The sequence below is a fragment of the Ostrea edulis genome, chromosome 5 (assembly GCF_947568905.1).
Source record: "Ostrea edulis chromosome 5, xbOstEdul1.1, whole genome shotgun sequence".
Classification (NCBI taxonomy): domain Eukaryota; kingdom Metazoa; phylum Mollusca; class Bivalvia; order Ostreida; family Ostreidae; genus Ostrea; species Ostrea edulis.
In genome coordinates, this window is record NC_079168.1 from 51,783,567 (window position 1) to 51,804,354 (window position 20,788).

General features: G+C 36.4%; 1 protein-coding gene across 18 annotated transcripts in view; it reads left to right on the top strand.

Annotated features, from left to right (window-relative positions):
• The window catches only part of LOC125648892 (ryanodine receptor-like), a 108,470-nt gene that overhangs the window by 29,966 nt on the left and 57,716 nt on the right, over window positions 1–20,788 (top strand). For 16 of the 18 annotated variants that reach the window (XR_008802864.1, XR_007360494.2, XM_048875906.2 and 13 more), the window contains exons 33-65: window positions 412–510; window positions 1,348–1,407; window positions 2,466–3,279; window positions 3,386–3,656; window positions 3,846–4,032; window positions 4,117–4,198; window positions 4,288–4,409; window positions 4,760–4,835; window positions 4,939–5,118; window positions 5,902–6,051; window positions 6,400–6,515; window positions 6,623–6,678; window positions 7,227–7,325; window positions 8,547–8,645; window positions 8,733–9,015; window positions 9,233–9,357; window positions 9,613–9,761; window positions 9,929–10,151; window positions 11,830–11,959; window positions 12,466–12,705; window positions 12,966–13,191; window positions 13,316–13,578; window positions 13,740–13,915; window positions 14,167–14,390; window positions 14,500–14,590; window positions 14,752–15,053; window positions 15,151–15,229; window positions 15,311–15,400; window positions 15,544–15,678; window positions 15,859–15,924; window positions 16,037–16,112; window positions 16,249–16,372; window positions 20,510–20,753. Coding sequence is in view for 16 of the 18 variants with exons in the window: in XM_048875906.2 (XP_048731863.2) it covers window positions 412–510; window positions 1,348–1,407; window positions 2,466–3,279; window positions 3,386–3,656; window positions 3,846–4,032; window positions 4,117–4,198; window positions 4,288–4,409; window positions 4,760–4,835; window positions 4,939–5,118; window positions 5,902–6,051; window positions 6,400–6,515; window positions 6,623–6,678; window positions 7,227–7,325; window positions 8,547–8,645; window positions 8,733–9,015; window positions 9,233–9,357; window positions 9,613–9,761; window positions 9,929–10,151; window positions 11,830–11,959; window positions 12,466–12,705; window positions 12,966–13,191; window positions 13,316–13,578; window positions 13,740–13,915; window positions 14,167–14,390; window positions 14,500–14,590; window positions 14,752–15,053; window positions 15,151–15,229; window positions 15,311–15,400; window positions 15,544–15,678; window positions 15,859–15,924; window positions 16,037–16,112; window positions 16,249–16,372; window positions 20,510–20,753 (5,657 nt within the window). In the remaining 2 variants the exon portion in view is untranslated. The remainder of the gene's footprint in view (window positions 1–411; window positions 511–1,347; window positions 1,408–2,465; window positions 3,280–3,385; window positions 3,657–3,845; window positions 4,033–4,116; window positions 4,199–4,287; window positions 4,410–4,759; window positions 4,836–4,938; window positions 5,119–5,901; window positions 6,052–6,399; window positions 6,516–6,622; window positions 6,679–7,226; window positions 7,326–8,546; window positions 8,646–8,732; window positions 9,016–9,232; window positions 9,358–9,612; window positions 9,762–9,928; window positions 10,152–11,829; window positions 11,960–12,465; window positions 12,706–12,965; window positions 13,192–13,315; window positions 13,579–13,739; window positions 13,916–14,166; window positions 14,391–14,499; window positions 14,591–14,751; window positions 15,054–15,150; window positions 15,230–15,310; window positions 15,401–15,543; window positions 15,679–15,858; window positions 15,925–16,036; window positions 16,113–16,248; window positions 16,373–20,509; window positions 20,754–20,788) is intronic. The other 2 variants (XM_048875908.2, XM_048875915.2) reach the window with 2 other exon arrangements.

Below are 20,788 nucleotides of genomic sequence, written 5' to 3' on the forward strand. Positions count from 1 at the left end.
AAAATTCCTAAAAAAAATTAGGGACTTGTAAATTTCCTATGATATTCAAAAGTTGAAACGTATTACCCCTCCTTGTATAATTCTATAATATGAATTTTCCCCATGTTTTGGACATGATTGAGAAATCATGGGAATAAATTACATTCCATACAGCAAATTGTATTCATGTTACTTTTAAAAACATAAATTTAGTTTTCACTTTCATTGGTTTTTGAAAAAGTTTGTTTGTAGCCAGTGTCGGTAATGCTCTTTATATATTGTATCATTTTAATCACCTGATTTAGAATCCAGATTCTTTCAACTGAATACACTTAAAAATATATCAAGTGTCATGGTGCTGCATGCTTATATTAGATATGATTAACTGAATGTCTGGCATGGACTTGGAATGGCATGATTTTTACACAACAGATACTAAACAAGCAGGCAGCCCTTCCAGCAGTGGGCCCAGTGACATGACTCAACCAGAGGCTGCCTCCCTTACCCCAGTCAATGGGGAAACTTCCATACGTAAGTCTGGTTAGACATCACCTTTTGTATCCCGTCCAGGTGTATACCATTTCATCATCAGAATGTTTGCAGTTATTTTATTATGTTGTAAACTACAGATGTCAAAGCAGATCAAAATTCCAAACCAATCAATTGTTTCTGTCATGTGCCACTCATATTATAGGCTGTGCCTGATTTTTTAATAGATAGCCTCGTAATGCATTTCAAATTGTTGCTTTGTAACGTGCAAGACTTTATTGAAACATCAAACGGAAGAAGGCTGATTTTATATGTCTCATGGGGTTGATTATCTAAGTCAGTGAGATCCAGAGAGTTCATTATGTTCACTGACTGAAAGGATTGCATCTGTCACGTATTGTATACCTAGATTGTTTGTTATACTGAATGATGGCAGTATGATATATATATATATATAGATAGATAGATAAGATAAGATATATATATATATATATATATATATATGGATTACAGTATAATGGTTCATATTTATTTGTAATTAAATCATTTCAAAATGTTGAACCGTCACAGCTTTTGATTTTGTTTTGGGATGTGTAACATTTGTCCAGTAGAGCTACTGTCTTTATTGAGACTTCAGGTAAGAAATGGGAAATAATTTATAGAAAGAGTTCCTGTAGCATGTGCATCACATAATATTGCTGTTTGCGTGCATTAACAGGTTTGTCGGTAAAGTTTTCATAAAACAATAGAAATATGAAGTACATATTAGTCTTGTCAACTGGCATGATATCAGTAAAAAAAAATTATTTATCGGGGATTTGAATTCTTATTAAAATCCATTGATTTGATTGCAGTACATACTATTATCACATATTATAGATGAGGATGATGAAGAATATGCAGAGGATATGATGAATGGTGACACAGAATATAGGAAATGTAAGTCCATAGAAAAGGAACTGTGTAAAATGGGATTTTGAAAGGAAAACAACCATTGTCTTAAAATTTTATCAACAAAGGAATTGTTTAACAGTACTTGTCCTAAGCCAAAAGTTCAATGATCTTTTTTGATGAAGTTTTTTCTATCTATATCATAGTGCTTGTTATTGAGCTACATTGTGTTAAACTTGACATATTTGCACTCGAAATTTACTTAGAATTTATTTGTGTTTACTAGATGTAGTTGTGCCTGTTGGTATCAACATATAGTTTTTAAGAATCAGTATTCAGTTTAAAAAAAAATATATCAACCAAAGTAATTTACAACATTTGAATTAGTTCCAAGTCTCTAATACTTGTATAATGAATTGTGAATTGGATGTAAATATTGATGATATAGTGGATAAAACAGATACAGTAAATTTGTGCAGATTTAGAGAGTTTTTTTTAGCTCACCTGATCTATAAGCTCAAGTGAACTTTTCTGATCACCTGTTGTCCAGCATCTGTCTGTCTGTCCATTTGTCTGTAAATTTTACACATTTTCCAACTTCTCCAGAACCAGAGGGCCTATGTCAAGCAAACTTTTCATAAGCATCCTTTGGTAAAGGGAATTCAGAATTATTCAAATGAAGGGTCACACCCTTAAAGGGGAGATAATTAAGAAATAATGAAAATATGGTGGCATCATTTAAAACTCCTTTTCTGAAGAACCACTGGACCAGAAAAGAAAAAAATTATGTGAAAGCTTCTGTAATGATTGTTCAAATTATAGCCCCCAGGGGAAGGGTGGGGCCACAATAGGAGCCAACATTTTACTTAAGGATATATAGGAAAAGAAATCTTTTAAAATCTTTGATTAGTCCTATCAATATGAAAGCATCCTCTGAAAATTCAGATTCAAATTTATTAAATTTGTGGCCCATGGGGATAGGGTGGGTCCACAATAGGGGATCAAAGTTTTATTTTAATTCAGCAAAATTTAAGATATAAACATCTTGGTTAAGTTTAGACTCTGCATAGACTGTTTAGTCACTCATTGATTTTGGGAAAACACAGCTGGTTATTCAGAGGACACCGACTACACCCACACTACTGCCAGTGACAGAAGAAAGAAATATCTGGACAAAGGTGGCCATCACTCACTAGATGATTCTTCACAGGACAAGCTGTCCTCATCCAGAATTAAACCAGCATCCAGTGAGTCTCACCTCAGTGGCACAGAGAAACTGGCTTTAAATGTTCCAGGGGGAAAGAGGTCATCTTCCAGACTGTCTCTGCTTGGAGATAAACTTATTGACACTGCCAAGTCAATTGGAGATAAGAAGTCAAAGACTGGACGATCTCCTTTTCCCAGTATTTTCAAGAAGTCCAAAGGACAAGATTCTGCAGCGCAGGATGGCAAGAGGACAAGGAGTGTGGAGTATGGAAGTATTGACAGACGAGTGGATCCAACCAAAAGTCATCGAGATCAACACAGACAGACTAACAGAGCAGCCACACTGCCAATGTCAAGGACAATTAACTCCATGGACAGTGACACAGCAGGCTCCACACAGGCACCAGCCATCAACATTGAGGCTCCAAGGGGGATGATTCCATATGAATTCCAGGATGCCATAGGTAGGCGTCGCCACAGTGAAGGATCGGATGCTGAGATATCGGATGCTGAGCTGACCGAGCTGCAGGCTATGGCTGACATGATTGATGAGTATCACTATGCAGTGCGTGTTTTACCAGGACAGGACCCTGCTCAAGTGTTTGTGGGCTGGGTGACTCCAGGTTTCCACTTCAGTGAAACTTCTTTTGACATGAAGAAAACCAGACATGTTGTCTTATCCACACTGGATTCTGATTACAACTTGAAACAAAGGTACATAATGTAGAGATTTACTGTCATGAACATTGTGTTCTTAAATATAACAAAATTTAGTTCATTGATGTAAAATACAGCTGTATTTGGACTTTGAATGTTTCAGCGTCAGCAGAAAGAATTGTTATATGGTGTCAGCAGGGGACCTTCAGCAGAGGTATGCTGGCCTGAGTCAGGAGAGCTCAGGGAAGCGAGCCTCCCCAGGGTTTGTGGTTGGCTGTTTCATTGACACCAGTACAGGTCTCCTGTCCTTTACTGTCAATGGTAAGGAAGTGGCCAATAAGTATCAGGTGGAACCAGGAACTCGCCTGTTTCCAGCAGTCATCTGTGAACCAACCATCAAAGAAATGTTACAGTTTGAGCTTGGGCATACAAAGGTTTGTTTACCTTCAAACAGATTCCTATAGGTAGTGATTCAATAAACATGGGTGGAAAAAACCGGTAGTCACTTTCATTATTTTAATCTATCTGTGAGTCAACATGTTCTCTTAGTTGGCAGTTTTGAATAAATAAGGTATTTAAGTTGTCGTTGTCAAGTATAAAAATCTTTTTTCAATATATTGTAGTACACACTGCCCCTGTCTGCTGCTGTGTTCCGGGGTCCTAAGCAGGTTATCCCAGCTTGTCCTCCCAGACTGGACGTACAAGTCCTGAACCCCAGCTGTTGGGGTCGAGTCCCCACCAACAATCTCAAAATCCACACGCTCAAAATGTCTGAAATTAAAGGCTGGAGCATGCTCTGTGATAATGCTGGTACTGATATATTTGATGTGGATTTATGAGAAATTGATGTGATTTGAAAGAATTTTTAGGAACTGGTGATGTTCTGTATTGTAGTTGAAATGCTGAGTGTGTACATACCAGAAGAAGATAGAAGTATGGACATTCTAGAGCTGGTGGAACATCCATCCTTATTGGAGTAAGCAGCCAGTTTTTCCTGCAATCTTCGATATTTTCATTTTATTTTACGTGTATATGATGTTACATATTTATTCTACCTTATCAAAGGTTTCATGCTAAGACATTGGAGCTGTACATGGCAGTCTGTTACCATGGCAATCACCGAGTCTCGCATGCCTTGATCTACCATGTTGACATGCGACAGATGATGTACTGTATACAGAGTCAATGTAAGTCAGTCACAGTATCAACTCTGGAAAACACAGTTATAACAAACGCTAAGGTCAGGTCTGTGTCATTGTAACAGGAAATAGAATTCCTCAGGAATTAGAATTCCTGTATTTTGCTTTTGTTGGGGGAACGAACCTTCCTTGGTATTTGCTCTAACCATGATTGTTTTAATGACCAGTGTTATGGTTTACATACATTATTATTCACAATGAATTTGATGTTACTGTGATATTATAAATGAGATTTAAAGCAGTATGTAGATAAGGAATGTTGTTCATGATAAATATAAAATGAAAGGTAACCAAATGAATGTCGGTGTACATATACATGTAATCATATTTTCCTCTAGCTCTGTGTGGACCACTACGAATGGGATATCATGACCTGTTGATTGCCATGCATCTTGAGTCACATGCTACTGCAAGGTAAGAAAACAGCACCATACAAGTCAGTATCTATGTTCAAAGTACTGAGGTTGACAATCTTATCCAAGTCTCATATTGGTACATAAGATGTTTCTTTAATCAGGCAAATGACCCAGAATGAGTTCATCATTCCCCTGACCCCTTCTACGAAGGACCTGAGTCTGTACCGCCGACCTAGTAACCAGGACGGTCAGTACAAGATCAAACACTCCATACCAAATATGGATGCCAGTGTGTCCATCCGGCCGCTACTGTACATCTCAGAGAAACAGATAGAAACCAGGTCAGCATATCATCACAATTTACTTATTCAATTGTGTTGAACTGCATTTAGATATTACTGCAAAAACATCTGTCCTAAATCTGACCTTATTTCAAATTACTTCAATGAATAAATAAAGACTCGAGAGTGCTTGTATAATTTTTGAAATCAAGAACAGTGGATGAGATATGCAAAACTAAATATTATTTTGGTACTGCCATTTCTTAAAATTGGCCAAAAATCGCTAAAATAGGCCTTATGCATCATTTCCAGTCAAATCATGATATATTTGCTTTATTTTTATATCTGGTTATATCTCAGTGTTGTACTTAAATGAAAATAGTCATAGTTGACACAGTGGCCCATGATTTGTATCGGTAGTAGTTGTTGACACTTCTGACAATTCTTAAGGACAGCATCACCAATTTTGATGTCATATTCCAATGTACATGTATATCTTGATTTTTGTATCTGATTATTTCAACATGGAAACTAGCGGAACCTTATTTTATAGAAATTAAAGAATAGCCCTAAATGGCTGTTTTCCTTACTAAATCCGTTCCTCATTAAGTGAATCAACCATAATGTAAAAGATATGCATGATTCATAATTGCTTTAAAAAATATTAATAAAGTGTTAGCTTTAATTGTTATAAAAAAAAAAAAGGCCATAAACCTCGTAATCATCTAAAATAAAAGTAATGATGACATGAAAAATCACTCTAACTTACAAAAGTTCAGGTAGTCCAGTATGGCCAGTGGTTAAGCCAATAGCTACTAATGTTTACATGTGATTTCACTTCAGAATCAAAGAGGCAGGTCAGGAATCTACTTCTCCCTTTTTCCCCATTGAAAAGCTAAAGGAGCATGTGCTTTGTGCCCTACAGGAGGCTACTGTAAAAGGAGCAGCCCACATCAGGGATCCAGTCGGCGGAAGCAATGCTGATCTCTTTGTGTTAGTAGTCTACAACAGTAAACATATGTGAAAAAAATCATTCACATGGTTGTTTATCTTTACTGTCTGCATCTAAGACTTGAACTCTTTATATGCCTAACTGTACATTTTTCAGTAAAATGTAAAGCTCTTCACTAAAGTACATGCATAATACAGTACAGTAAAAAAAAAAAAAAGATAGGGAAATACAATGAATGTCCTATTTCACTTTGTAATAGGTGTAGTTTGTTATTTATATCTTTGTTATAACCAGTAATTCATTATAATTATGTTTGCTCTAACTGTGTCTCACTGTACTTAGTTTATTTCACTTAGGGAGAAAAATCATTGCTAATTGTGTATTTGTAGGCCATTACTAAAGGTGGTCGACAACCTGCTTGTGATGGGAGAACTGACAGATGATGATCTGATTTATGTGCTAAGGTTGATAGACCCGGAGTCTTTTGATGACAATTACATTCCAGGTATGAAGCAAGCAGCAGCCTTATCTTATCCCTGTAATTTATGAATTGTATACAGTATGCATGGGGAGACAAGAAAACAGTTTCAACTTTCGTCTAAAATATTTTAGGGGAAAAGAAAGAAGGCATTCTGAGCATGAAGTTGGATGAGGCAGTCAAATTGGAGGTGAATTATTTCTGTACCCATTCTATTAATGTGTGAAATCATTTTGTTGATTGTTTAGGATTTTTCTTTGAAATTAATTGTGATAAAATAAATACCTTTTATCAAATGTTTGCATTGCATGACATATGTTCTGTAGACATAAACAAAATTTAGAGTATTAGGTTACTTACTTACTTATCCTCTTCGTCCCCGGTGGGACATAAGGCTTCAACAAGTTGTGTATTAGGTTAAGCACTGTGGAATTAAACAACTTCAGTATCAGACTTAGCACTGTGGAATTATATGACATCCGATTCAGACTTAGCAATTTTAGAATGAAACAACTTACAGTATCAGACTTAAAAAGATAGAATTCAATGACTTAGGCTATCAGACTCAGGTCTGTGGAATTAAATGACTTACAATATCAGACTAAATTGGAATTAAACAACTTGCAGTATCAAACGTAGGATTGAATTATCTACAGTAAGAGGTACAATATAGGACGACAGACTGTAATGAAATGATGAGAGTTAGTATGTATTTATCTGGAAGTTTGATCATTCTAGATGTGTCATTTTTTGCAACACTTGTGTGACCTTCAACTCCGACACAGAGTGGAATCAGTGGTGGCCTTCTCTGATGATTATGTGGAATCTTGTCAGAATGTAAGTACACTCGAGTATTCAAGTTTTTAGTCCCTCCCCCTCCCCTCCCGATCAGGGACTTAATAGTATTTAGTCCGTCTGCATGCTATAACTACTGATTTGTAAGAAGTAGAGGCTTCATATTTGTAACATGGGAAAGTATGATAAAAAGTTTGGCTTGGATTGCTTCTGGGGTTAAAGTATGTGACCTCTGTTACTAGAACTGTATATATGGTTTCTCAGCAATGACTTGATAAGGGTTGGTACGTAAATAAATTTCTTACACCATGGTTACTTTTACGAAAAGCTTGTCAAAAGTTGCCTTTTTTGTCATAGGTTAAAGTGCATGGAGTCTGTTGCAAAATATACGTGTTTGATATTGGGTTTGTGTAATAAGAAACCTGATTGAGATTGCCTCTTGGGTCACAGAATCAAAAGACATGGCCTTGATTGCTAAAATGATATATTTGGTTTCTCAGCAATAACTCTAGAAGGATTTAGACATGTTTTCATATATGCACCATGGGTTGGTTTAACATCAATTGATTTGAGAATGCATTGAGCTTTAAAATGTTCACTTTAGCACCAGCTTATGAAACAGATGTCTGTGACTTCCTACAGGGTCAAAAGGGATGGCCTATACTACTAAAAATAGATATAACATTTATCAAAAGGGATGGCCTATACTACTAAGAATAGATGGGATAGCATTTATTCAGTGTAATGACCTCACACTAGTGTAAACGTAAGTGAAAAAAGAAATCCACATCCGAACTTCAACACGAGATAGAGGACTTTTGTTTTACAGAAGTGATACACCTGAAGTTTGTGCTAAAATTGTTGTACTCCCAAATCAAAGATCAGGGAACATTGTTTATGGTCCGTCCATCTCCTCATCAATTTGTGTCTTTGTCTGCATCATTGCAAACCATGGGTTGATGTTTTCATTCCACAAACAAGTTTGTAAAATGCAATGGAAACAATAAACCATGGTTTGTGATGATGATTTGCCTGCAACTTTATCCTTGTAGAAAATTTATTCTTGGTGAACGGTAAGGTCAAAGACTTGGAAAGGTCATGTTTGCAACATTTGAATGTGTTGACACTTGGAAACATTGTACTTCACAAACACATGGTGGTTCTTTTTAATGACATTGATTTTCACAAGTTTTCTGCAAGTCTAAAGCTATTAATTTTGGATGTCAAAAAATGAATACTAGCATTTGTGTATATCTATTTTAGGATCAGAAGAGAAGGTACATCGAGATCAAACAGTCGGACCTGCCGTCTGCTGTAACTGCAAAAATGACCAGAGAATTTCGTTGTCCACCTGCAGAACAGGTAACTGCACTGAAATCCAATTTTTCTTTCTTGGAAACAAATTTCATATTGAAACTGATCAAATTACATTATTCCATTTGATTTCAGATGAGAAATTTGCTGGCTTTCAAAAACCCAGTGGAACTGGAAGAACCAGTTCAATATTCTGCATTCCAACAGGAGATACATGAAAGACTGTGGAAATTCCACAAGGACTTGATACATCACTGTTCCATGCCAACTGCTCCAGAGGAAGAAGCAGGGGAAGAGGAGAAGGAAAAGACGGAGGAGAAACCCCCTCCCTCAGCTGGGGAGAAACTGCTACAGCTGGTGTGGAAGGCCAAGGACGAGGCCCCAGTGGTGGAGACGCCCAGTGGAGACTCGGCTCCAGGTAAGCTGTTTTGATCTGCTAATCTTAAAGGGATTTTTCTTGTATATAAACATAGAATTAATATGCTTATTATCTATTATGTTTGATCTGGAAATTTATAGAATTATTCGGAGCCGAGATTTATTATACTTTGGGAAAAATAGCAAGTTATCAATAGTATAGTTTTGCACATAGAATTAATCTGAACTGATTTTTTTTAATAATTTAAATGTTTTAGCAACTCTTCAAAATCTGATACAACACACTGTGATCAAATGGGCTGAAGAACATACCATACAAAATCAAAAGCTAGTGAGAGAGATGTTCAGTTTGCTTCACAGGCAGTACAACGGCATAGGGGAGGTAACTGGGAGGAACCTTAACATTTCTTTTTAGCTCTGAATATTGATATATGTTAAAGATTACACTGTACAGATGGTGTAAAAATCTTCTTGCAAAAAAAAAAAGAAGAAAATTTAACATATTCTCTATACTCATCTTGAAATTTGTTATGCGGCCAGACTTTATAAATCACAAGAGACGACAGTGTAGAGAATTATCTGTACTTCCGATATTTTTGGGCTGAAATACAGTAGGAAATATAATTTCTTGTTTTAGCAACTGCAGGCATTAGACAAGGCCTATGTGATAAGTATTGGCAGTAAAGATGACATTAAACAGCTGTTGAGAGCATTAGGAAACATACGTTCTCTGCTGCTAGTGCAGGCTGGCCCTAGTGAAGAGGATCTCATGAAAAACAGCCTCAAGTATGCTACGCTTATTGAACAATGGATAAAAAGAGTCATCTATTGTTGCTGTTCAATTGTTGTTATGTTATAGCTGTCTGTTGCAATAGTCTGTAAAATACCTAACTTTTGTTTAATGTCATTAAATGCAAAGTTAATCTTAAACTGATGCCATTATTATTTTACAGAGAATTGATGGATAACAAGGTGTTTTTCCAGCACCCGGATTTAATGCGAGCTCTCTGTGTTCACGAGACAGTGATGCAGCTGATGGTGAATACCCTGAACAAAGCCCAACAGCAGCAGCAATCTGCCAACAGTGCCATGGCTGAACTCATCTCCTCCCAGCAGGGAAGACGTGGCTCCTTCATCCCATCAGGGACAATGGATAGCCTGGTAGAGCACACCAAGGTACCATTCACTCCTCCCCCTCACCCCCAGCTCTGGTTAATGGGTTGAGTACTTGTATATATTCTGTATAGCAGGAAACTCACGGTGGAAATTTTCACTGTATTCACGGAAATCAAGGTTACATGAATTTCAACATGCTATGAATAATTAAAGGAACTGTACTTTAAATGCTATAGTATGCTCAAAACAAACATTTGCCTGAGGGTTTTTGTGCCAAGCTCTGTTTAACTTGCAATTTGATATTATTTCAATTTTAATACATGCACAAAACAAGTACAGATAGGTATTATATGGACGTTTGTATTGGAACCCAAGGCTAGGGAAAAAATCCACCAAAATTTAAAAGAAGTGAGCCTGTGCTATAGTTTGTTTACATCATGCACGTTGTCACTTTGAATTGTTTCTTCATCAAAATATAATCGGGTGGATTTTGTATCAATAAATTGAAATAGCACATGGAAATCAAAGATATAGGTTTTGTAAAATTTTCTCTTTTATGGAAATTTATGCAACCAGGATTTGCTTCAACGTGAGAAAAATCGTGATCTTTTCCAATCGTGATTTTAACCTGCTATACAGTGTGTCAATTACATTTATTTGTTTATAGCTTATATACTTATTATATACATTTTTCTAAAAGTATGCTTTAAGAAGTTTACTTGATTATTAATTAATATCGACATACACAAATCTTACTTTCTTGATGCTATTCGTAAGCGTGAAGAGAAAAATATAGTAAGATTTGATTTCTTTCTGTCTCTATTCACCATTCACTGTTTTTTGCTGCGATATAACGCTCACTGCATGACAGTCTCTTGATTTTGAACACACTGCACAGTCAATACAGGATGTTAGGAGTCGGTACTTGGTAAGTATCACCACTGTGGGTAGAGTACCGCTGTAGTCTGTTGTTGTCAAACATGTCCAGGTTCATTTGCCCAGTCCTTAAAAGTCGTAAAAACATTGATGTTTCATTTTTTCCATAGCTGTATAATCTGAATGTTTATTTAACAGTTTTAAACAATTCCTTGTTGGTCTCAAAAGTTACAATGCACTTCCATTTACCATTCAGTTTATCATTTACATAACAATATTAGCACCTTGGTGAGTGTAACAAGTTTTAAATGTTCCTATGATTTTCAAATGCCCAGTATGAAGTATGAACACTTGTTCTATGACTAATTTTATTTACAGTCCGGTTTCATGTTGCCCTTTGTGGTGTTTTGTAAGCAAACCTTCATTGACATTGTCAGATCTCATGTTCTCATAAACACTGCTGAAATATTATATAGGACAACAAAAACACTTCAATTCTGTTGATACTACAGAATGTGTTGAATGAAATTTTGAACCTGTCAAAGTAATATCAGTGTGTATTTTGAGATGTCTTGAGATATTTGATTGGTTGACTGTATTTTTCACTACAGTTTATGTAAAAATGGATTGCTATTGTGCCATGTGACAACTGCAGAGGACATCAAATCACAGATTTTTAATTCAGTTTTATAATGATGTAGCTCCACATCATATTAAACAAACTCAAGAGTTTTGAGTAGATATAAAAAAAAAAATTAAAAAATCATTTCTTAAGAAATGTGAATTCAGTTTTTTAACAACTTGTATACAAATGTTATATGATATTAGTAATGTAATCATCAACCCTCTTTGCTTTTTGTAGGATGCTGCTGCAGAAATGGTGGTGATGTGCTGTCGTTTCCTGTGTTACTTCTGTAGAACCAGTCGACAAAACCAGAGAGCCATGTTTGAACATCTGAGTTACCTGTTGGAAAACAGTAGCATGTTACTAGGTATGAGACTAAAACTAAAGGTAAAGGCACTGCGTAATATCTATTTTAATTCGTTAGGTATGAGACTAAAACTATGAGACTGCCATAGAAATCCAGTTAAAGAATAATGTGCAGTTTTTTACTTCTCGGGTACTGTAGTGTAAAATAGTATTATGTTTTTTTTGAAAATACAGTGAAAAGTGGCCTAAATAAGAGTGAAAGTTTACCTGCTTCCTTATGAACAGTGTGAAGATACGGATGTACAGTTTAACCTGTGTAATCTGACACCTGTGTAATCTGACACCTGTGTAATCTGACAACTGTGTAATCTGTTTTACTGTGTACTCTTACCCTATTTTTTTCTCCCAGTTCTCTTTTTTTATATGTTCTTTACACTGCAATCCAAACATCTTGTTTAATACCCCAGTGCATATTAGATAAAAGGCAGGTGTTATTTTATACATAATAGATATGTCAGTATGTGTGTGTGTGTGTGTATGTCAGTAATTGTACACTGATGTATTTAGCCCGCCCTTCACTGCGTGGGTCCTGTCCCCTGGATGTGGGCTACTCCTCCCTTATGGACAACAATGAGCTGGCCCTTGCCCTGAGGGAGAGTCATCTGGAAAAGATTGCAATGTACCTGTCTAGGTGTGGCTTGCAATCCAATGGTGAGCTCCTGGAGAAGGGCTACCCGGACATTGGCTGGGATCCTGTGGAGGGGGAAAGGTTCCTCGATTTCCTCAGATTCTGTGTCTGGGTTAATGGTGAGACCCTAGCATTATTTTGTAGTCAATATCAATTGTCTAGTTTCTTTCATAGAGGTAATTACTTACTTGTTCATATAAAAGTGGATTATTTTTACTATTCCAAACAATGATTTTGTTTCAATTATATATTGGAGTGCATCTACATGTCGGACTGAATTGTTTGCAGTGTGTTATTTGCAGTATGTTTTGTGGTAAATTTTACAAAGAATAAACTGTCAATACTGCAAAGTAGAGAACTCGAGGTTTTCCTTCTCCAGGTGAAAGTGTTGAAGAGAATGCCAACCTAGTAGTCCGTCTTCTGATCCGACGTCCCGAGTGTCTGGGGCCAGCACTAAGAGGAGAGGGTGGGGGATTACTGAAGGCCATGAAAGATGGCATCAGAATGTCAGAACAGATTGCAGCTTTCAAAGACAGTCTGTCTGGAAGTTACCTGTGTGCTCTCAATGATGAGGATGACTCTGGAGGGAGATACCTGTTTCAAAGGTGATTTATTGAAAATCAAGTATTTCCACCATAAGAGATTTTGTATTCCTTGCTTATTAGAGTGTAGATGTGTTCCTTATAATTTGGAATGAAGGAATTCTTAAGGGTATATTTTATTCAACAGCAAGTACGACTTTTCCTCCCTGCCGCCTGAAGATGATGAGGATTATGTAGACATGGGAGGTGCCATTCTGACCTTCTACTCTAGTCTGGTGGATTTGCTGGGACGCTGTGCTCCAGAAGCCGAGGCTATTAAATCAGGACGCAGTGACTCCATCAGAGCCAGGTCCATCCTCCGCAGCTTGGTGTCTATGGAGGATTTAGAGGGAGTGCTGGGCCTTAGATTCATACTGCCAGTGAATCAACCACCGCCACCAGATGAAGATAGTGAGAACATCTTAAAGATGAGAGTTTTTCTGATTTCCTCATATGAATGACATGTTGGACATCTTTTTAGTTTCATAGGAATTTTCATAAAATAGGATTATAATTGTACAATTCTTTGGATGAATAGATGGCATTCACAGTTGTATTTAATTCTTTTGTAGCTGAAAGTGCAGCACCACCTGCAGTTAATCTGCCCCCTGGACTGATTCCTACCCACAAGGCATCTATAATGATGTTCCTGGAGAGAGTGTATGGAATAGAACACCAGGCGACATTCTTCCGAATACTCGAGGATGCCATATTACCTGACTTGAGAGCAGCAACCACTCTAGACAATGTAGGGATACAACACAAAAAGGATTTCATGCTTACATGTTATTGACTGTTGATGTAACAGCTTACATATTATTGACTTTGGATGTAACATGCTTACATATTATTGACTGTGGATGTAACATGCTTACATATTATTGACTGTTGATGTAACATTCACAATTTCAGATATCAATTCAATTAGGAAGTTAGCATTCACTGAAGATTGTTAATGTCTTGGTACAATTGTCTTTACAAGAAATTTTTTTTTTGCAGCAAGTGAATGCCTCAGAAAATGACATGGCTCTGGCACTGAATCGATACATAGGGAGCAGTGTCTTGCCCTTCTTGACAAACTACAGCCATTACTTCAGTGATGCTGACCATGCCTCAGCCCTGCTAGACTCCACACTAAACACTGTGTATCGGCTGTCCAAGTGCAAGTCACTTACCAAGGGGCAGATGGATGCTGTCTCCAACTTCCTTATTTCTTTCACAAAGTATGTAGCTGACAAGTCATTTGAATTCATGAGACATTGAATCCATTCCATGAAAAATGTCATATGGTTAAACTAAAAAAACTTGTATTTCATTTGGTTTCCTTTACAGCCAACTGAGGCCACCAATGATGACCAAACTGCTGAGAAAACTAACACATGATGTGCCAGTTTTAAATGAAAACACAGTTATACCACTTAGGGTAAGTCATTGAGATAAGCTACATAATTGGTGTTCTAATACATATGATTCAGACTTATTTCTTGTTTATATAAGTTGCATAATTTTGCTTCCGTAAAATTAATTTTTTTTTCTTCTTTGTTATACATATTATAATTTAATAAATGTGTGTGATGATTTCAGGTATTGACCTCCTATTATGAAAGATGTGGGCGCTATTACAGCGTTGTTGGATGGGGGTCCTATGGAAGTGCCACAGAGGAAGAGAAACGACTGACAATGATGTTGTTCACAGGAATTTTTGATGCATTGGCACAGAGGTCATATGACCCTGAACTGTTCTCAAAAGCTCTGCCCTGCTTGTCAGCCATTGGTTGTGCTCTGTCACCAGATTACTCCCTGTCTCATCATGAAGATCACTGGCTGAGAGATTCTAGTGAGGATTTTGATGGATCTTACAATCCACAACCAGTGGACACCTCCAGGTAACTAGGACTGTGTTTGTATCAACAATGTGAGTAGAAATGTTAGCGAATTTAAAACCTGGAGGATTTTTTGCTGTATGTTATCTCAAAATTTCAGAGTGCAATTGAACCACTCGTATGATGTGACCATTAACAGATTTGCTGAGCATTTCCATGACTGTTGGGCCATTAAGAAGGTAAAACATGGAACTCTAGTAATGTAACTTCCATAGATTGACACATATTTTGTTTTACATCAAATGTTATCTCATTCACAGATAGATCAGGGTTGGGTATTTGGCACAAATTATGATGATGAAAGGAAAACACATCCAATGCTGAAACCGTACCATCTTCTTGATGAAGAGGTAAGTTGACATATGCCTCTTTTCTTGTTTTCAACGCAAAGGAAAGGAAACACACATATAAAGTTTTAAAGCGATATCACACATTTGAATGTATCTTCATGAATTTCTGTCAGAAACATTTTAAGTATGTTGAATTTTTGAAGAATAAATCCCAATACATGAATCCGATCAAAGAGAACTTGAGAGTGATGTTGCACTGGGGATGGGTGCTGGAACAAGATCAGGCTAGACTGCAGGCAAACAGAGAGAGTATGAGGCGTCGCATGTCAAAAGATGGGGTAAGACTTCATTTCTATTCACTCCTGTATGATATACCAAGTATATGTAGCATTAGAAAGCACTGTTGTTTGGGTATTTGGTCCTTTGAAGCATACTAAATTTTCATTGTGTACATTGTATTTTGTTGAGAGTTTGAAATTAATTATGATATTCATTTTCTTCAATGTTTTTTTTTCCAGGCCCATCATGGATACAGTCCCAAACCATTTGATCTCAGAAACATGACCTTGACCAGAGAGATTCAGGTCTGTAAATAATTTTGAAGGTAAAAAACACTATATGATGCTGCGCTGGGTAAGATCACATCACAGTTAACGTCTCTACTAATCTGTTGGATGTTGTATTGGTGTATTGTAGGCACTTGCTGAAAGACTTGCAGAAAACTCACATGATCTGTGGGCAAAGAAAAAGAAACAGGAGCTAGAGGACATTGGTAAATAATTACCTGTCCCCTCAACACTGTTACCATGCATTTGTACAAGTATTTGTAATGTTTTCAGAGATCTTTTCCATGGGTTTCTGAAAACTAGTGTTTGTTTAGTACATGTTTAAATTTATTTTGCTAACAGGAGGTGGTGTCCATCCTCAGTTGGTGCCTTATGATACTCTAACCGACAAAGAGAAGAGGAAAGTCCGAGATCATGCTCAGGAGCTTCTCAAGTTTCTCCAATTCCAGGGCTACAGAGTGGGCAGGTCTGTAATCAAGCACTGCAGGCTCCTTACTCCTAATACAGAAAATAATATTGGTATCACTGCCTTGTTAGCTACCAAAAACTCAAGTTATTTTTTCTGACTAAAATTTGTGTGTCGTTTGTCATTATCATTGTTAACTTTTCACATTCTTTACTTCTCCACAAGACCAATTTCAACAAAGCTTGCTTTAAAGTACCCTTGTGTAAATTGGGATTCAAGTTCCTTCAAATAAAAAGCCATGCTCCCATCCTGGGGAGGGGTGTGTGTGTGTATGTGTTAAAAAGTGGTGAGAATAAAAGTGAGGTGTTTACGATATCTTCACAAAGAACCACTTTGTCGTAGAAGTCAAAACTTGCGTGAAAGCTTACTTCTATGATGGAGATTCAACTTTGTTTAAACCATGATGCTTGGGGCTACAATAGGGGATTTAATTTTTTTTCATAGGAATATCAAGGAAAATCTTAAAAGCATATCCTTTCCAAGAATACAAATTTTTGCTGTTTTCATGGTTGTGCCAGACTGATATATTGCAAGTGTTATGATATAGGGTACATAAATATGCAAGTTTGTGCACATCATGACCCCTATAATCTAGGCAGAGCCTCATTAGGGTTTTTAAGTTTTACATATGAAAATTCTTTAAAAATTTTCTTGTCCAGAGCTACTAGGGTACAGTTTTTCTGGGCATCAAATTTCCTGAATTTGTCCAAAATTATAGTTTCATTGATTTATCATTTCATCGAAATCTACTCTGTACTTCCATTATGAGCAATGTACTATGTGTTGGTCTGGCACAACCACGAAAACAGCGAAAATTTGTATTCATCAAAAAAAGGGATGAAACCTTAGTGTGTTAGCATTTTCTTGTATTGTAGATTTACATTATAAAGACGGGGGCAGGGGCGGGGGCAGGGGCAGGGATTTTGTTTGTCTTAAGTTTCTACATGAGAAAATGTAACTACTCAAGTGAGCAATGTGGTATTTGGACCTCTTGATTAATAACTGCTTGATTACTTAATAACTGCTTGTTAGAGAAAAATGATGAAGGAAAATTAAAACCTTGCCTCATACAATGCATGACAAATGAATGAATGCTTTGTACTGTGGCTCGGAATGGATACTGGTATTGACCAGTACAAGTTAAATCCAATTGATTGACATTAGTAATTATGCTACTTTTTAATTAACATGCCTGGTATGTAAATAGTAGTAAGTACCAAGGTGTGATTAAGAATGAACTACTGGACTGGTGCTCATGATTCAGTTAGTATTGTTGCCAGTTAATAGTGTTTTGTGGTAGATTTAATTTTGTAGTGTGGTATGCTTGTCGATGCCTGCTGTGTATTAACAATATTATGTTGTATCAGTTGACTGCATCCTGTTAGAAGCTAGAGCTAACACTTCTGTATACTTGTTTTGAATATAAACACACTACTGCGAACTGCCTAAACGAGTATTTGTATATAGGAATCACTTGATCTCTTCTCTGTGAATCTGTCAACTGTTCCAAAAGACCAAAATCAATATACTTTATATCAAGTAAATTGAGTTATGTCACTTTGAATTCTACATACATTGAATGCAGCATTTTGTGACGTATGGGCTTGATTATTAGACATTCTGTCAAACATACATGTACATATTATTTTGGCTTGTCAATCGTTATCTTTAAAAAATCATACATGGACTAAGTATTTTGTCAGTCATCTCAATACTTTTTTTCAGTTTGCTGAATTATAGCATTTCTGAGATAGATTATTGATATTTTCATGAAAAGATTTGAAATGAAAGATCAAGAATTTGAAAAGGTACAAGTTACTACATACAAGTGCATGTACTATGTTATTTACATGTTTTGTGGAATTTGATGAAATTGTGCAGTATTCAGTATAGAGATGTGATACACAGATTCTGGGGAATCTCCCATATATACTTATACACAGACCCAGTCTTATAGTTACACGCAGACCCAGTCTTATAGTTACACGCAGACCCAGTCTTATAGTTACATGCAGACCCAGTCTTATAGTTACATGCAGACCCAGTCTTATGTTGAAAACCTCTCTATTTTGTCTAGTGTGTCATGACCTAATTAAGTTTTGTTAGCCAGTTTGGTTCATCTGAACTTTAAAATTCTGTTGGGGAAAGGAGCTCACATGCTCCACAGTGATACTTACAAGCAAATCAAATGATTCTAGCTGTTTACCAAAGTCAAGTATAATATTTCAAAATCAAAGGATACAAAAACTGCTTTTTCATTGTTCCTTCAAAGAGCTTAGTTTCAGAAGTGGTATTCCATTTACATATATACATATATGTGCATACATTTAGTTACAGCAAATGTCAGATGTGGTGAGTAGGCCTAGATTAAGATGTGGCTTGTTTCCCGTTCATGACACACCATAGTTAGGTTGGAAAAGTGTTTTAGACAAATATGTAAGATACTAACATTCAATGGGTATTTACATTTACTTAGTTATTATGTTCCCCAAACAAAGTTTGGGAACATATTGTTTTTACTCTGTTTCTTATTATTATTATTATTATTATTATTATTATTATTATTCTTTTTCTCCGGTACTTTTTTGTCCGGTAGTGTTCTCAGAAACTACAAAAGGGATCGATATGAAACTTTCCAGGATGATAGTATAGCGTTTGTAGATGTGCATAGTGATAGTCATTTTGTTTGCACGTGCATGCACGCGCGCGCACGTGCATTGCAATTTTGGTACAAAAGATGGAAAATCAGAATATTGAAGGAAGCGATATAAAACCTAAATAGGATGATAGTATATCATTTGTACATATGAAAAATAATAGTTATTTTGCCAGCACGCGCACGCATGCGCGTGCACGCGCATTACAAAATGTGTACGCTAACTTTGGAATCAGTCTAACTTTTTTGTTGTTCATTGAAATGGCTTGAAATTCATATCATAGGTAGATATTGAGACCCTTAACTGATTTACACGGTCAAAATTACCAATTTGCACGCGCATGCACGTGCGCTTCATTTTGATTGGATAATGTTAAAACGTTTGTAACTATCTTATTTATGAAGCGAATGAGATGATATTCACAGCATATGTAGACAATATGTGTATCTATATGTTGGTGTAACAAAAAATGCCAACGCACACGCGCATGCGCGTGCAACGTTTTTTAAATGTTCAATTTTTAAAGGACGATAACGTTTTTGTTTTTCATCAAATTCTATTCATATTAGGGGTTTAGATGTATCTTGGTACTCCTTACAAATTGCTGTGGTTAGAATTACTGCTCAGCACGTGCATGCACGTGTGCTGATTTCTGATTGGACGATTTTAAAATCGCTATAACTTCTTTATATTTGGTGGAAACGTTATGAAATTCATACTGTGGGTATATGATACAAATGCCTGTTGAACGACATCAACAAAAAATCGGAATCATACACGCGTGCGCGTGTATGCACGTGCAACGCTTTCTTTCATTTCTTGGTACTGAAATGACCATATTGAACGTACTACATGTAATTAAAGGCTAAAATAAAATGATTTTTTCCTATAGATTCACAAGGACATCACTTTTTAATTGGGGGAGGTTTGGGGAACATCTGTAACGGTCCCCGTTACAATTAGAACTAGTTCTATATAGCATACAATAAGATTCAAGTTAATCAGTACCAAGTAAAAATTCCAGAAATGAGATAAAAAAAATTCAAAAGGGAAATGATAATAGAATTTTTGTTCATAAGGCCAGAGGGGGTTAGGAAGGAAGCAAACAATCTTTTGATTAAGCCTATCTCTCAAACATCATACCTAGGCTAGTTGATATGTTTTGCATGAATCTTCATTGCTTGTTTATATTAACAGAGATGATGTTTTAGTTCTTGGTCTTATTCACTATGTTAAAATATGGCTGCAATATTAACATATATAATATATATTGTGAGAGAGTAAAAGTAAACATTTGTCATTGGTGTTTGTTTTCTGTGACTACAATGATATTAACTAGTACATGTAACCTTTTTGTTATTATATGTAGCTTCCCCTCACTGTATTTTATGCTTATTATTTTTCCATTGGTTTCTTTTCATTTGCTGGATTTTCTCCCTTTACATACCTTGCTTTTCCAATCGACTACACATGGCACCAGTAGCAGTGACTCCAACTTGAGTGAACAAAGGCGTAAATCTGGTTCTAGACCGGCCAATGACAAGAGTGCAGATGGAGTTGGTGTGTCTGCCACAGAGAAGAGGTTTGCCTACAGTCTATTGGAGAAGTTGCTGGGTTATTTTGATAATGCCTCCACCAATTTAATGGAGACCAGGCCTAGCAGTCGATTCAGTCGCAGAGGAAGTTACTCCACTGCCACGGAGGATGTCAAATTTTTTGCAAAAGTAATCTGAATAGTTTATATCTTGTGAAAATATGC